Below are 16,342 nucleotides of genomic sequence, written 5' to 3'. Positions count from 1 at the left end.
CTTTGGAATTGATTTAGCATGACTGTTACTGGGTATTTGAGTTCTCTGACACAACTGCAGTATGGGAAAGTCCTCAATTCCTAGCTCTTTTCAGATGTGTACACACATTTGTGTTTTGTCTGGAACTCTGCTCAGATGATGTCTGTCATTGAGGGTGGTGTGTTCCATAGAGTGAGAGACACAGCCAGAGGTTCTTTAGCACAGACCTGTTCATGCTTTTGACGCTTCTTCATCAAGTTTTATGTTTATTACCTCTTTTCTTTCATGATTTCCCAGAGAAAACGATGTAGCTGGTATTGATGTCATCATGGGCTATAGAAAAGACTATTCCACCAAGGTGAAGGATTTCTTTATGTTCCTCACAAATATAGTATGGAGATTAAAAATGGAAGGTCAGGAGATGTGAGGGTGAGGTACAGTGTCTAGTCTGGGCTAGATCCTGTTGTGGATGGAGAAAATGCTGGAAAGGATGTTAGTGGATCAATGGGCAAAACTGGAACAGGACCAGGCCTGGTGGCCCATGCCTGTAATCCCAGTTATCTCGGAGACTGATGCAGGAGAATTGCAAATATGAAGCCATCCTAGGCACCGTAGGAGAACCCTGTCTCCAAATAAAATAATGAAAGCCTGTGGAAATAGCTCAGTGGTATAGCACTTTCCGGCAATGTACAAGGCCCTGGATTCAACCGCAGTGTTGCTAAGCACTGATGAAAAAAAAAGCAAAGAAAAATACTATGAACAGGTGTTTTTCTTTTCATGAATAAAGTGGAAACATATAGGCTGAGTTGTGACTCAGTGGTGGATTGTGTACCTAGCATGCATGAGGTGCTGGGTTCATTTCTCAGCACCACATATAACTAAATGAGGAACGTAAAGGTTCATCAAGCTGCTCTCTGTCCTATTGCAGATCTGTGCCCACAGGGGGAGTCTGGTGGGCATAGCTGTGGTCCTGAGCATCTCAGTGTATGTCTGATAGCTTCCTTGTGAAGAATTTGTTCACTTAAGTGCTTATGTGAAAAACAGCACCATTTAATCCTTGTTCTGAGTTTTACTATTTAAAGAGTCCTTTTAATTCTGGGAAACAAATATCATCTTGTTTTGTACATAAAAACTTTTTTATGAATAAATGAAACATTACGAAAAGAAAAAAGTGAGGCATACATTTAGAATAATAGATGATGCAGTATAAATGTCATCTCAAATGAAGTCAGAGCAGAGGGTCATGGTAAGCCTGAGAACAGAATGGAAAGGCTGCCCTTCAACTTGTTTCTTCAGAGGAAATGTGGTCCTTGAGGAAGACATATAGGACTCGATGATGAGAGTAGTATTGAGGCCACCAGGAGGTGGAGACAGCTTCGAATAGCTCATTTTGACCTGAGGATTGGGAAGTGGGAGAGGAAGAGGAATCCAAGGAGTGAAAGATGTCAAACTTTGGTTGGAATCATTTGAGCTGGATTTGGACTTTAAGTATGGTTCACCTCTCTCTTCAACACAGAAGCCAAGTGTCTGGTAGATTAGACTGGCAGTAGGGTAGAGATGGGGAAGCTACGTCTAGGCTCTGAAATGATTGGTTGTGGGATGTTGGGAAGAGTGTTTGGAATTGGGGCGGAAAGACTGGTGGCCAGGAAGCAGGATTCTTGGTTTTGAGCTGTGATCAGGAGCTGAGGAAAGAAGAGGTTTGGATCCGATGATGAAGGGATGTGAGGTTGCTGAGTGTAAGGCATCATAGGGACAATTACTGTGCTGTCCTTGGGAGCGTTGTGGCAGGGTGAGCAGAAGATAGGCAGTGCAGACATCAGAGATGTCCCCCTGGCTCACTGTCTGGAGTCAGTCACTTTGCTCTGAGGAGTCACCCGGGTTGACAGCAATGCTTGAGGTCAGGAGGCTGCATCATACCTGCCTGCCACCTTGGAAACCAGAAGGCCTCATAGACTGCAGCTTCAAGAAATTTCAGCAATTTGAAACTGTCTGTGAGGAGTTGAAAACTTATGACTGTGTTTTCTCTGATTATGTCAGTGTGTTCCTGAGTTATGTAAGGAGCATTGTGGAAATGATTTGGAATGATCTCCATGATGTAGTGAAAAACAGCAATGAGCAGAATTTCTTATAATATACTACTGTTTATTTCAGGAAACTGGGGAGTGAATATTTATGTATGTTTATGTTTTACTTATAGATTATATTTGGAAAGACAAAAAGAAAGTAGGGGCTATGGTCTCTTCTGGGAAGGAAACTGTAAATTTATTTGGTTTTCTATAGGTAGGAAATTTACAGTCCTGGGGTCCTGTTAATATAATTAGGGACTGGCACTAGCCATTCAGAGCAGATACCAAGCAGTATGCCGTACTGGCACATGCCAGCTAACTATGTTCTCTGTCCTCATGGTGCAAAAATTGAAGGCAGTTAAAAAGTATAGACTGAGCTGTGCCCAGTGGTACACACGTGTAATTCCAGCCATTGTGGAAGCTACGGCAGGACGGTCTCAAGGTTTAGTCCAATCTCAGCAACTCATGTGGACCTTCTCTGAAACAGTACTGAGCGTTATGGAAAGGACTGCAGTAGAAAGGCGAGAAAAAAGAATGTAGATTGAAAGGTCTCCCATTCCTTAAGCAGGGGGAATCTTTAGTCTTTTAAGTTTTCTTCTTCTTATAGTTTGACCGTATAATCTCTGGCATAAAAGAAAAAAATGAGGAAGGAAAGAAGGAAATTCCATTGTGTGAGACTACTGGCGAAGGGGCAGTGAGCTGAATTTGAGGTCCTGAGATTGCTGAGGAAGGGCTGGCGTGTGTGTGTGTGAGGTGAAGGGCAGATGGAGCTGGGTGAGTGCCTGTGCTTCCCTGAGGCCTGGAAGGTTCGTGTGTCTAATGCAGAGCTAGTGCCTCCTCCTCCTACCAGTTCTCAAAGTGAGGCCCAGCATGGCCAGTGTGTGGAGAGTGTTTTTGTTGTTGTTGTTATTTGGTAGCAGGAATTGAATCCAAGGAGGTTTATCCACTGAGTCATATCCCCAACCTTTTTAGTTTTATTTTGAGATCGAGTCTGACCAAGTTGCTGAGGCTGGATTTGTACTTGTGATGTCCCTGCCTCCCATTCTGGAGGTGCTGGCAGTCTGTGTGATTTAATGTTCAGATTTAATCTGTCATCACTGAACATGAGATTAAACTGTAACAACTGTAAACCTTCTGAGCACATGTCATGAGCATTCATTAGTACGGTGTGTATACTGCATTTTTTTGATTTGCTTTTTCACTTTCTTTCAGGATTTTAAGGATTCTCTCCACTGGTATGTTTTTCTGATATACTAATTATTAAAGTAATTCATTGCAGTGTGTAGAACACAAGAAATGTAGAAAATGAGAAGTAGGCTGGAGTTGTGGCTCAGTGGTGGGGCACTTGCCTGTAGGTGTGTATAGGGCACTGAGTTTGATTCTCAGCATGACGTAGAAATAAAAAAAAATGAAATGAAGGTTCATTGAGAACTAAAAACATAAAAATAATTGTGGTAAAATTGTAAGGAGAACCAAGGTGTGATGGCAAACACCAATAATTCCAGATCCTTGGGAGGCTGAGGCAGGAGGATCTGAAGTTTGAGGTCAGCCTCTGTAACGTTCCAGACCCTGTCTCCAAATAAAAAAACAGAAAGGACTGGGCACCTAGCTCCAAGGTAGAGCAACCCTGGAATCAGTTTCCGGTACTGCGGAGAGAAAAAGAAAAGGATGGGGAAATTGTTGATAATTTTCTTTCAACAGAAAGATTACCTTTACAAAGACTGAAGAGGAGTATAGAGGATGACTTTAATAGAGACCCAGTCTCTACCAAGCTCTGCAGACACTATTATAAGGTCTAGCAGTTCCTCACAGCATGCATAAGCAAGGCCCTGGGTGCAACACTGTCGAATATCCCGTGAAACATCCTCCAGCGCATCCCTCAAATTTTTGTAAGTTTGAATGACATCACAGTCAATACACAGCAACACTAAACATTTTTATTTCTCCCAACTAAATACAGTAAATATAACTATGAAAAAGTGAGGATGCATCAGAAGTTTGTTCTTTCCTCAGAGAGGCTCAGCCAGCAAGCTTCCGTGGCCTTTGTCTCTTTTCAGTGTGGACCAAGCGTCGAATTTTGGGGCCACGGCAACCCAAGGTTTTTTCTGCCTCTGATGGTGCTCGGCGTTTCTTGGGAGCCCCTCTAGCTCTCTGATTGGGCTTCTCTGCTGGCTTCTCTGCTGGCCTCTCTATTTTGTCTTTGGCTGGAGTGGCCAACGGAGCGTCCCCATAGAGCCGGTAGCCACCAACCAGGCAGTATGTCTCCCCATGCCAGCCCACCTGGGTTTCTGCACATCCTTGGTAGAGGACATGGTAGTATGCAGGTGTAGGAGACGCGGGAGGCACCGCTGCTGGAAGGAAACCCAGAACCCATCAGTCACTTCCGCCTTATGCGCTTTGCCACCAGCACCTCCCTCTCCAGTTTCTTCCTGTTCTGACTGAAGCCCTCTTATCTGCTTAGCATACAAATACAGCCTTTGCCTGTCACCTCCCTGGATGTTATCTGTCTCTTCAAGAGATGCTTTCTGTAAAGTACGTGAGTTCCTGGAGCCAATGGAATCAGGTAGTGCACAGTCAGACCACAAAATGGTCACTAACAGCACTGCCTCATCTACCATTCTACAACGAATACAAATTTTAAGACCTGTCATTTCTGAGACTGTAAAGGAATAATTTTCAATTTTGGAATACAGGGTCTAATATAAATTGTTTAAAACCCTTGTGATGTTGGTGGCTTCTGTTGGGATCCATTGATAGAGCCTGTTTGAACCGCACCAAATTCTAGTATGGTTTTTATGGAGTTTTCTAAGGCCTTTCTTGTTTTGAGATGGTGTTTTGCTATGTTTCCTCAGACTGACCTGGAACTCTTGAGTGAAGCCATCCTCCTGCCTCAGCCTCCTCAGTAGCTGGCACTGTGGTTGCACACCAGTGTGTCCAGCCCTACCACTTTCTGCAGGCCATATTCTGGGACAGAGGTATCCAGAGGTCCAGGTCCAGATTCTGGGTGCCAAGGTCAGGCCCAATAGCCTTCTACCCTCCACTTCCCGAGACATCATTTCCTCAGACCTCCAGTCTGACTACTGCTTGCTCTGTCCCTCTGGCTCTTCTGTTCTTCCCAGCTGCATGGCACCACCCTGTCCCTCAGCAGATCAGACTGGGACCTGTGGGAGGGGCCCGAGTGTGTGTATCCCTGACAGTGTGGAAAAGGTGTCTGTGTCTGAAGGTGAGGTTGATGAGAGGCCAAGAGCTCTTCCTCAAAGTGCTCCATCATTTGATAATGAAAGCACAGCACGCTTTTGTAAGCGTCTTATGAAGGAAGAATGTGGAGAAAGCCTCCTTTCTGATTTGGTGATGGGAGTCTCACCTTTTGGCTGAGGTTTCACTCTGTTCCCCACCCAGATCCTTGAGCCCAACTCCGGGGTCAGGTGATCCTCCCACCTCAGCCCCAAGTAGCTGGGACCATAGATGAGTAGCAGTGTACTGGGCTCTGAAGGAAGCATCTGGGGAGTCTGAAGGGGAGGGCTGGATTGACAGAGATCAGGACCTTTGTGAAGACTTGTCCTGAGCAGTGAGCACAAGCACTGTGGGTCCTTGAGGGAGCAGCAGACCTTTGGTCTCACTCATGGCCGGGGAAGTCCTGAGGAGTGTTGGGCCAGCCCAGAAGGAACGTGTGGCCGTCCAGTGAGGTTGTGTATTTACCAGGGCTCCATTTCAGATGCCTGGCCTAGGCCTACCTGCCGCACTGCTCCCCCATGACACGGAAGACAAGTTAGACTGGATATAATATATCCAGTCAGACATTCTCTTTTGAGCAGCCAGACTCACTGGTGTGTTGTAGAGAACTGGTAGGGAAGTTTCCTAGCTACCCTGTCATAGAAACTGTTGCTTGTGATGTCATCACAACCCACTGAGGTCACGGAAGGAATGGGTGACCTGAGGGTTAGGCATCAGACCCTTGGTGTTTTATGGAAAGCATGGTGAAAGTAGAGAACTCTGCCTGGGCCTTTCCTTCTGGCCTCCCCACCCATATCCTAGACATATAACCACTGTCTGTGGAGCACAGCTGGTGGCTGGGACAGCCCATGACCCCAGTGGACCAAGAGAAAACCAAATTCTGAGACTGACCTGAGCGTCATGAATCAACACACACATAGCTAGTTTGCATGACCCTGAGCCTAAGCATTAATCTGTTGGAGGGGCAGTGATGTAAGTGAATTGGGGGTCAGGGAACTCTCCTTAATCGTGAGCCTGAACATAGGTTAGTATTCGGGCTTGGTGTGGTGTGATCTCTTGACTCAGGAGCCATATACGGGACATTTTTCTAGTTTAAAGCCAGCCTCATCAACTTAGTGAGACCCTAAGCAAGTCTGTGAGAGCCTGCCTCTTTAAAAAGCCAAAAACACCGAGGTTGTGCTTCAGTTGTTTTAGTATCCCTGATTTCAATCCCTAGTGTACAAAAGAAAAGAACAAAAATTTGGTCATTAGGAAAAATATTTCTATTGGGCACAAATGCAAAGATACGCTCATCTTGACCTCCTCCTGCCCCAGAGAGTAATACTTTGATGGGTTAGAGATGTGAGGCATTGGGTTTCATCCTGGGAACCACCAAGAAAACAAGAAAAGAATAGCACCCTCATTTTACAAGTGAGCTCTGAAAAGGAGACTTACGGGCCTACCCAGGGTTGCACAGGTAGGACAGAGGTGTTCTGCTCAACAGTGGGGTTTCTTGTTCATGTTGGGGCTCCAGATTTATAACTGTAGGACAAACTTGTCACATTTCAAGGTGGTGGACAGTGGCAAGGCTGTTAAAGGTGCTCCAAGGCCAAAGGAATTCTCCAGTGGCTGTACAAAGTAGGAATGACAGGTCCATTTTAACCTAAAGTTTGAGTTGTGTTCATGACAATATGACATTACAAAATGAGCACATTATCTTTTCAGTCCCCTTTCTTCACAAAAGGCTAAGAGGCTCTGTGTGGGTATGTAGGCCTGCCTTCCCAGCTTTGCAGAAGTCTTAGGCAGGAGGGCCACAATGTGAGGCCAGTTTCAGCAACTTAGCGAGACCCTAGATAAAAATAAAACGCGGTGAGGATATAGGTCAATGGTATTGCTCCTGTGGGTTCCATTCCCAGTACGACAAGTAAGTAATTTAAAGAGGGAGAGAGGTGGGATGTAGCTCAGAGGTGGAGTGCCCCTGGGTTTAATCCTTATTACTGAAAGAAAATTGGAAAGAAGGAAATAAAAGAAGGGAAGGAAGGAAGGAAAGGATGGAGGGAGGGAGAAAAGGAGGGAAGGAGAGAGAAAGGAAAGAATGAAAGGAAGGAAGGAAGAAAGAAAGTAAAAATGAAGGAGAAAGAATGGTCTGAGGGGGAAGAAAGAAAGAAAGAAAGAGAAGGCGAACAATAGGACTGGGGATGTAGTTAAGGGGTATAGAGCTAGCCGTCCATACACTGCAACAAAAGAAAATAAACTCAAATGACTCTTTGTCCTACATGTGGCAATTTGGGGTATGAATCATCAAATAAAATGAAGTCTGGTCCAATGGTAATACTTGTTAAGGCAACCCATTAAAACATTATTTATTGCTAGAAATGAAATGGCAGAAAATAAAAATGTTTTATTCTCAACGGTATATGTGAAAGACTATGCTACTTTGGTCCAATGCTCCATTATTACAATACTGGCCAGTAGCTCTTTCAAGCCACAAGCAGCTCACCAGGCCCTGAGAGGCATTAAGAACAGCCTAGGTGACAAGTTTGTTCACCCATGCAGGACACCAGGAAAGATCCCTTATCCAGAATCACATTTGAGTGAGCCGAAATCAAGCTTGCTGAGGCAAAGACTGTGTCCCACAGGATGCCAGTCCTGGAAGGCTTTTCCTTCTGCAAGCTGCCAGTTCAATCTTCTGCACCAGGCTCACATCCCAGGGATGGGTCACAAGCCGAGAAGCGCCCCTGTCACCTGGCTCCCAAGCCGGCCCACCTGTCTGCTCTGTGGATGTAGTTTTGCAGGGTGAGGGTAAAATCACTTCAAACCAGAGGCTATGTCTGTGCAGAGCAGTATGTCTTGGGATCGCTTGTGGAAGCATTGGACGATAGCTGCCCTCACTGAGGCTGGCATTTGTCCCTGAAGCCTTGGGGTTTGATTTTGTGGTCATCTAGAACATGTCCCAGCCAGCTGACAGTGCTGGACTGTTACAGAACACCCGGACAGTTCCTGAGGGCGCAGACTTATCTTCTTTGTCATGCTGCTTGAGGATCTGCACCAATTCTACTGCCACCACTTCTCCCTTCAACCTCATAAATGTTTGTGTGACATGACACATGACACAGTGGAGGTGAGAAGTGGTGATGGTGTTGAGAGATCCTGGGCTCCCCACTTTACTCCACAGTTTCTGAATCTCATGTTGGGTACCAGTCTCAGCACTTTAGGGGGAGATCTTGTCTCAAAAAGAATGGGGAAAACTGGGGTTGTAGATCAGTAGTAGAACACTTTCCTACCCGGTGTGAGTTACTTGGTTTGATCCTGAGCACCACATTGAACTAAAAAAGCAAAACATAAACAAACAAACAAATAAATAAATAAATAAATAAATAAAATAAAATCCAATTAAAAAAGCAAAATAAAGGTATTGTGTCCATTTAACACTAAAAAAATGATTATATTAAACAAAAAAGAATGGGGGGTTTTGGTGAAGGACCTCAAAACACAAGAAATAAAAGTATAAATTGAAAAATCTCTTGTTTCTAAAGGAAAGGGAATATTTACTCTTTTTGTAAAATATATTCTTATCTGTTAATGTGTCTTGTTTTATTTTGTATATGTGGTGCTTAGTATTGAATCCAGGGCCTCATACATGCCAGGCTAGGGATCCCCTACTGAGCTACCATTGAAGTCCGTATCTTCTTCTTATAATAGTCATCTTCGAACGTTAATGATGGGAGTATCTATTGTTGAGCTGCATTAAGAAGGATACATCAGTTAGAGACAGGGACTCACTGTGTTGCTTAGCACTTCAATATTGCTGAGACTGGCCTTGAATAGTCCTTGCCTCAACTTGCCAGTCTTCTGGTCCTACAGGTTTGGGCCACTACAAGTTTGGCCCCACCATGCCCAACCCTTTTTATTTTTTTATTTGAAGACAGGCTTTGCTAAGTTGTTTAGGGTGACCTCAAACTTGCAGTTCATCTGCCTCAGCCTTCCATGTGGCTGGGACTACAGGCATGCACCGCTACGAACAGTAAGGTAGTGTTTTAGCAGCCTCATTGTCTAGGTGGGAAAGGTGAGCTGTGGGCAGGCAGAGAAACAAGTGATGCCCTCCTGGCCAGGAAAGGTGGGTTCCCTTAAGTCCCTCCACTTCTGCTCCTTTCAGCAGGAAATCCTGTTTCCTTGCATCCATCTGTTTGTTCAGACATCCTCTGCTGGTCAGCACTGGTGCTGTTCATATGCTGGGGCATTCGATAGCTGACGGGAGAAGTGTGCAGTCACATGTGCTGGCATAAGCAAACATGGGTTGCAGGGGCACCAGTCCTGGGAGCCATTCTGACCAAGGAAACATCTGCACAGCATGTATGATCTGACATTTATCCTCAAGTTCAGACTTGCCATCTCTTTGGCTCAGTGTGGCCACCTCAGGTGTGAGGTTGTCAGAGGTGCTTTTGTAATAGTACGTAGTCGGCTAGCACAGACCACCCCCATAGGAATCCTGCCTCCTTCCCTTCCATGGCTGCCACAAGCTGGCTTACCCTGTGTAGGGACCATCTGAGCCCTCACCGATTCAAGTGGGACTGAACAACCAGCTGTACTTGAGAAGCCCTTTTTTTTTTTTTTTTTTTTTTTTAAGAGAAAATGGCAAACATGTATTATAAAAGTAGAGAGAAAGGCTTGGAGTGTAACTCAGTAGTAGAAGAGGTGGAGTGCGAGTCTAGCATGCGCAGGTCCTGGGTTGAATACCGAAAACTGCACAAAAAAAAAAAAAAAAAGAAAGAAAAAGAAAAAGAAAACCCAGCAACAACAACAAAAAACCCAACTATCATACATTTATGACTCTAAAGAAAGGAACAATACGTTTATTTTCATAAATCATGAAGTTCAAATATTCCCTCTTGTCCCATATTTAAATAATAGATTTATTTGAATTAGAATTTTAATAGGTATGTTATGGTTCAATCTCTAGGTTCCTCTTTCCTCTTTTATCTTTCTCATAATTCTTTTTGGAAAAAATCATGTCCTTGGCATAATTTTCAAAAAATTATTTTCAGTTGTATTTGGACCGTTATTTGTTTATATGTGGTGCTGAGAATTGAACCCAGTGCCTCCCAATGCTAGTCTAGCACTGTGACTGAGCCACACTCCTAGCCCCTGAGTTTTTTTCAGTTTCTCACTTTCCTGATTGCATCCTATGGTGTCATTGAACACGTTCCTCTACCCCTTGTTTTTCCTATAAACTGGTGTCTGTTGGAAGACTTTATTTATTTAGAGATAGTGTTGCTCATGCTGGCCTCCAAATTATGGGCTGCTCTGTGGGCAGGTTTGGGACACAGGCCTAACCTTGTGCTATTCCTTCTCTGTGGACTGCCCCCACCCGATTCTCCAGGAACAACTGTCCCCTTAACTGCTGAGATAGACATTCCACTGGTAACTGCCAGCACCTTACTGCCAAGGCTCACAGCAGGCAGAGTGATCTTTCTAATATCTTCATCAGATTTCTTCACCACCCTGTGCAAATCTGTCCTCTAATTTCCCCTCACACCTAAAACAAGATCCACACTCCTCACTATTGCTGACATGGCCCTCTGGGGTCCCACTCACACCCAGTTCTCCAACCACAACTTTCCTGCTTCTCAAGCTTTCCTTCCTGGCCACACTAAGCCTTTCTCCTGCTCCTGCAGTCGGTCAGTCTCATTTCTACCTCAGGGTCTTTACTTGTGCTCTTTGGTCCAGGAATGCTCCCTCTTCAGCTCCTTCCCTGACTCTCTCACTTGCATCTCTGAAGAAATGCTCTCTCTTTAAAGAATCCTTCTCTGATTATCTGTTTTCATGTAGTATTCAGCACTCCGTAGTGTTATTTTCCTTTTCTTAGACAATGGAACTTCAAAAAATATTATTTAGATGTTGATGGGCATTTATTGTATTTATATGCCCCGGTGAAAATCAAACTCAGTGTCCCACACATGCTAGACAAGTGCTGTACCACTGAGCCACAAACCAGGCCTCTTTTTATTTTTTTTATGCCTATTATGATTACTTGAATTTTTAAAAATTTTTGTTTATTGCTGGGGGTGAAACACAGGAACTTGCACACACTAGGCAAGCACTCTATCACCGAGCTACAACCCAGCCCCCTTTCATTGTACCATTTCCTTGTCTCACCCTTTGTTGGTGGTGCTTGATAAGAGGAGCTGGGCTCATCTCCCTCAATAATATCTTCTAAACACCTAGCACAGTACTTGGGATGTAAGAGGTGCTCAATAAAAGGTTGTTGAATAAATGGATAGCTGGAAGGGTGGACTGTAGATGGGCCAGTGTCATCTTCTCATTCTGGCCCCTCTTCTCACACACATGTACACCACTTACACATGGAAGCACTCATCAGATGTTCATTTTGGTTCTGGGAATGGAGCCCCATTAGCCTCATGCACGCTAAAGCACATGCTTTCCAAGAGCTACGCTCTCAGCCTGCGGCTCTCATTTTTTGATAGAGTGGCCTGGGTCTTAGCATAGTGGTAGACAGCTTGCCATTCACATTACTGCAGAAAAAGAAAAGAAACTCAACAGGATCTTTGTCCTACTACTGGCAGTTGGGAGTATGCATTATCAGAACACAATGAGGTCTGCCGCAATGATGATTATTGTTATGGCAGACCATGAAAACTTTATTTATTGCTAGAAATGACAATATGACTAAAACCAAAATCTATTTTATTTTTCACATTTTATGTGAAAGAGTATGCTACTTTGGTCCAATGCTCCATTATTCCAATACTGGCCAGTAGGCCATCTTTCAAAGCCACTAGCAGCTCACCAGGCCCTGAGAGGTATTAAGGGCAGCCTAGGCGACAAGTGTGTTCACACTCCCAGGACACCAGGAAAGATCCCTAATCCAGAATCACATTTGACTGAGCCAGAATCAAGATTCGAGGCAATGGCTGTCTCCCAGAGATTTCCAGTCCTGGAAGGCTTCTCCTTCTACAAGCTGCCAGTTCAATATTCTGCACTAGGCTCACATCCCAGGGGTGGGTCACAAAGCTGACAAGTGCACCTGGCACCTGACTACCAAGCCAGCCCACCCTCCCTGCTCTGTGGATGTAATCTTGCAGGGTGAGGGGAAAATCATAATTGACAACCAGCTCCACATGGGTGCTGTGTAGGCCCCAAGAGGCTATGTCTGTGCAGAGCAGTATGTCTTGGGATCCCTTCTGGAAGCACTGGAAGATGCCTGCCCTCATTGAGGCTGGCATTTGTCCCTGAAGCCTTAGGATTTGATTTTGGGGTCATCCAGAATATATCCCAGCCAGTTAACAGTACTGGAGGTGTTACAGAACACCAGGACAGTTCCTGAGGCTGCAGGCTTCTCTTCTTTGTCACGCTGCTTGAGGATCTGCAGCAACTCTGCCACCTTCTCTGCTCCCTTCAGCCTCAGAAATGTTTGTGTGACATGAGGCATGATGCAGTGGAGCTGGGAGGTGGTGATGGTGGTGAGAGATCCTGGGGTCCCCACTTTATTCAGCAACTGGCTCACCCCTTCAGGAAATGTGGCTCCCACCAGCACTAACTGAGCCTTGGGATTAAAGGGGTCTTCTAAGTGAGTTGGGTCTTGGGCTTTGGCTCTTTTCCAAGATGTAGTCCACCAGGTCTAGGAAGCTTTCCTCCAGCAGCATGTCCGCCTCATCCAACACCATGAAAGAGAGTTGCTCCAGGGTCATCAGTTGACTCTTCAGGGCCTTCCAGAAAGCCCCCGGAATGGCAACTAGAACATGTGCTGAAGGGTGTTTGGACAGTTTCAGCCTAATTTTACACATGCCATGGCCTCCCCCTAGCTCCTGCACCTGAAGGTCCAAGGAGCTGCCCAGCAATTGGGCCACAGCCTGTACCTGATCCGCTAATTCTGAGGAAGGCCCAAGGACCAGACCCTTGGGAGCAGGTACACGGTGGATGTCCAGAACCAGACGATGAAGGATCCGTTGCAGCAGTGGAAGTAGATAGTTTAGAGTCTTGCCAATGCCAGTTTCCGCGGCGCAAAAAGGTGGTTGCCTCGAAGCAGCGGGCGTATGGTGCGTGACTGCACAGTGGTGGGTCAAAAGACTTCGGGAGCAGCATTGTGCAGTGCCCGCAGCACCCGGGGCTTCGGACCCAGGTCCGCGAAGCTGCCCTGGGACGAGAGGTGTCGCAGCGGTGGCACGTCCAGTTGTGCGCGCGCGACGGAGAAATAGTCCCCATGCACGCGGGGATGTCTCCAGCCACGCGAGGCGAGCGTTGAGCACTCCCAATGTCCCAGCGTGAGACGCGCTGGCTGATTCAACTCGGTTCGCCAGGCGGAGACGAGCAGTGTTCCCGGTTTCACTAACACTGGCCGCTTAGCACTTGACGCCCGCTCTGTGGCTGTGCCTGCCGCCGATGTAAAGCCCGCGGAATTCGGACCACTGGAAGTGGTTCCTCGGGACCGCGGCCCGACAAGATTCCGCGGGGCGCCTGCAGCCACCGATCGGTTAGCAACAACAGCAACTTCGTCCGTGCCAGAGACATGTTGCCCTTGCGGCTGGAGAGGCGCACTTCAGTGACGTCACGTATGCGCCGCTCCCTGGCGTACGGTGGCTGGCGCAGTTCAGTTCGGCATGCGGAGCTGGCGGTCATCAGGAATTGGCCAGGTGTCTGCAATTCAGTGACCGCTAGGTGTGCAGGTGTGAACAGGAATGGAGACATCCAGAACGAGACCAACCTTGGGGTGGGGAGAGCGCTGTAGGCAGGAGCGGGGACCAGGCGGGAGTGGGGCCCTCGTCCTATGGACCAGATATGCTGGTGTCTCCTGGATTGTGCCCATTCCTTGAGGTTCTGGTTTGTAGTCCTCATTGCCTCTCTTGAGGGCTTGTTCAGTGCCAGGCTCCCCTTGTAAACTGTGAGGGTGAGGGATGCGGCGTCCTTTTCAGACTTGTGGAGCCTGGGGAAATATTGGTAATAAGTGTTTTGCCAGCGTTGAATGAATGGTCCGCCAGGGGGCTGAGACAAGGGTGTGGAGTTGTAAATCTAGGCTCAATTCCCGCCCCACTCTGACTCAGAATCGCTGTACAAAATGGTGTCCTTACGCTTATTAATTCTCTGAAATGGGAAGTTAGGTCTTCAGTCCCCGTTTCAAGGGGTGACATCTCCACCTTGGAAAAAAAAAAAAAAAAAAAAAAAGAAAAAACAGAATATATTAAAGCCAAATTGCACTCTGTGATTCCTTGTCGCCCTTCCCAAGTTCTCATCCTGAAGTCACTCTCACCTTCCGACTCACCTTCACTCTCAGATACCTTAAATTCTCAGAGTGTAGTGGTAAAGATGCAGTTACACTTCGGAAGTCATCATATTTGTGGCTTATGGTACATAGGCCTGGTCAGGAAGAATATTTGGCTGAGATTTAGATATTGAAGTTGTAAAAAAAAAAAAACGACACTAGTCATACTTCCTGAAAATTTCTGAAACTGGGTGTCAGATTTTTAGTAGTCTGAAGTTCTGGGGTGGGAGATAAGGTTTGTGGATTGATTACATTGTAGGTTCTTAACAACTGGAAAATGTGATTTAGTGCCACCAATACAGGTGGCTCTTCCTAACCTCAGGATGCATTTCTGAAGATTCAATCAAGTATGGATTCAAAATGTTAGGGGCAGTTGTGGTTCATGGATAACTCCCAGAAAAACGCTCCACAGAAACAGGTCTCAAGAGGAACTTTATTTTATGCAGCGATTCACGTCCTCTGGGAAGGGAAGAAGGAAAAGAAACATGGCGCATGGTTTCTCCTCAAATTGGAATTTTGAGGGCTGGGAGGAACCGATGGCGGAGGAGAATTATTACAGACTGACTGATGGACCAATGACATATTAGAAGTTAATGTGGGAGGCAGGAAGATTACGGCAACATAAGCCGGAAATTCCTCCAACGGGAGAATCGCAGATTGACAAGTGGTTGGGAGGCGGGATTCCTTACACAAAATATTCTGGAGAAAATTGTACGTGGGACTAGGAAGATATCTCAGTTGGGAGAGCTCTTGCATACGAGGATGCCTTGGGTTCAGTAAAAACAAAACAAAACAAAACAAAAAACATCAAAAGAAGAGTAATTTGTCAGTATTGTACATTAAGAGATCTTATGTTTTGGTCTGGAAACCTTGAACTAAGAACCTCACACATGATAGGCAAGCACTCTAGTACTACCAATAAACATCCTCCACCCTTTTTAAATTTCATGGTCTGACAGGGTTTTACATCTTTGCCCAGACTTGCCTTGAACTTGCAATCCTTCTATCTCAGCATCCCAAATAGCTGGAATTATAGGTGTGTGACTCCCTGCTCAGCTTCTATACTACTATTATGATTCTAAAAACTCAGAGCTCACTGTTTCTTATCTGAATCGCTCCTTGGATCTGGCCTGACGAGTTTCATCCATTTCCATGTACCATTGTTCCTCAGATATAAAACAAAGAATTGCTTTGCACCAAACCAGATGAGTTAATTGAAGGAATATCAGAAAAGAGCGGTACCTATGTGTGTTTGTTTATTTAAATTGTGTTCAACTATTCAGAGTAGTGTTAGCTGATTAGGTATGCATGTGCCTTCTCATTATGCTGGAGCCTTTATAATTACCTCAAAATCTCATAGGGGTTGGATTTTGTCTAAGTCTTTGCCTGCCCATTGTCCCTAATTTCTTGTCACATCCTCAGACAATGCCTAAAGTTCCTCTCTTTTCCTGGAGTACACAGCAGACATTGAGTAGCATCTAATGAGTGCTTCAGAAATATGAAAGTTTCACTTATTTTAAAAATTAGTGAAATCCTAGGAGCAAGAGCTTGGTATGGCCTTGAATCTCAGTCATTCATTCATGTATTCATTTTAGAAGTATTTTCTTCTGGGTGTGATGGTGAACAACTGTAATCCCATCAGCTTTGGGTGGATGTAGGAGGATCACAAGTTCAAGACCAGCCTTAGCAACACAGGAATGCCCTGAGCCTCCTTTCTGATTTGGTGAAGGGAATCTCACCTTTTGGCTGAGGTTTCACTCTGTTCCCCACCCAGATCCTTGAACCCATCTCCTGGGCTCAGGTGATC

At 45.6% G+C, this 16,342-nt stretch overlaps 1 protein-coding gene and 1 pseudogene across 1 annotated transcript; both read right to left on the bottom strand.

Annotated features, from left to right (window-relative positions):
• Positions 1-4,064: 4,064 nt before the first annotated feature.
• On the bottom strand, positions 4,065-5,846 carry LOC124966561 (DPEP2 neighbor protein-like). Its single transcript, XM_047527918.1, has 2 exons — positions 5,780-5,846; positions 4,065-4,396 (listed from the first exon to the last, which is right to left on the bottom strand). Exons 1-2 carry the CDS (start codon positions 5,844-5,846, stop codon positions 4,065-4,067), a joined length of 399 nt encoding a protein of 132 aa, XP_047383874.1.
• A 4,242-nt stretch (positions 5,847-10,088) lies between these two features.
• LOC124966550 (probable ATP-dependent RNA helicase DDX28) lies at positions 10,089-13,798 on the bottom strand (annotated as a pseudogene).
• Between the last annotated feature and the right edge of the window lie 2,544 nt (positions 13,799-16,342).

Source organism: Sciurus carolinensis, chromosome 16, assembly GCF_902686445.1.
Source record: "Sciurus carolinensis chromosome 16, mSciCar1.2, whole genome shotgun sequence".
Taxonomy (NCBI): domain Eukaryota; kingdom Metazoa; phylum Chordata; class Mammalia; order Rodentia; family Sciuridae; genus Sciurus; species Sciurus carolinensis.
Note: the sequence above shows the minus strand (reverse complement) of the source record. Positions and strands in the feature narration are given on the sequence as shown.

Coding starts and splice junctions, on each gene's coding strand:
- LOC124966561 (XM_047527918.1), bottom strand. CDS start 5,846: ATGTCTGACTGGATATATTATATCCAGTCTAACTTGTCTTCCGTGTCA. Junction 4,397..5,779: donor ATGGGGGAGCAGTGCGGCAG/GTAGGCCTAGGC, acceptor GTTTCCTTCCAG/CAGCGGTGCCTCCCGCGTCT.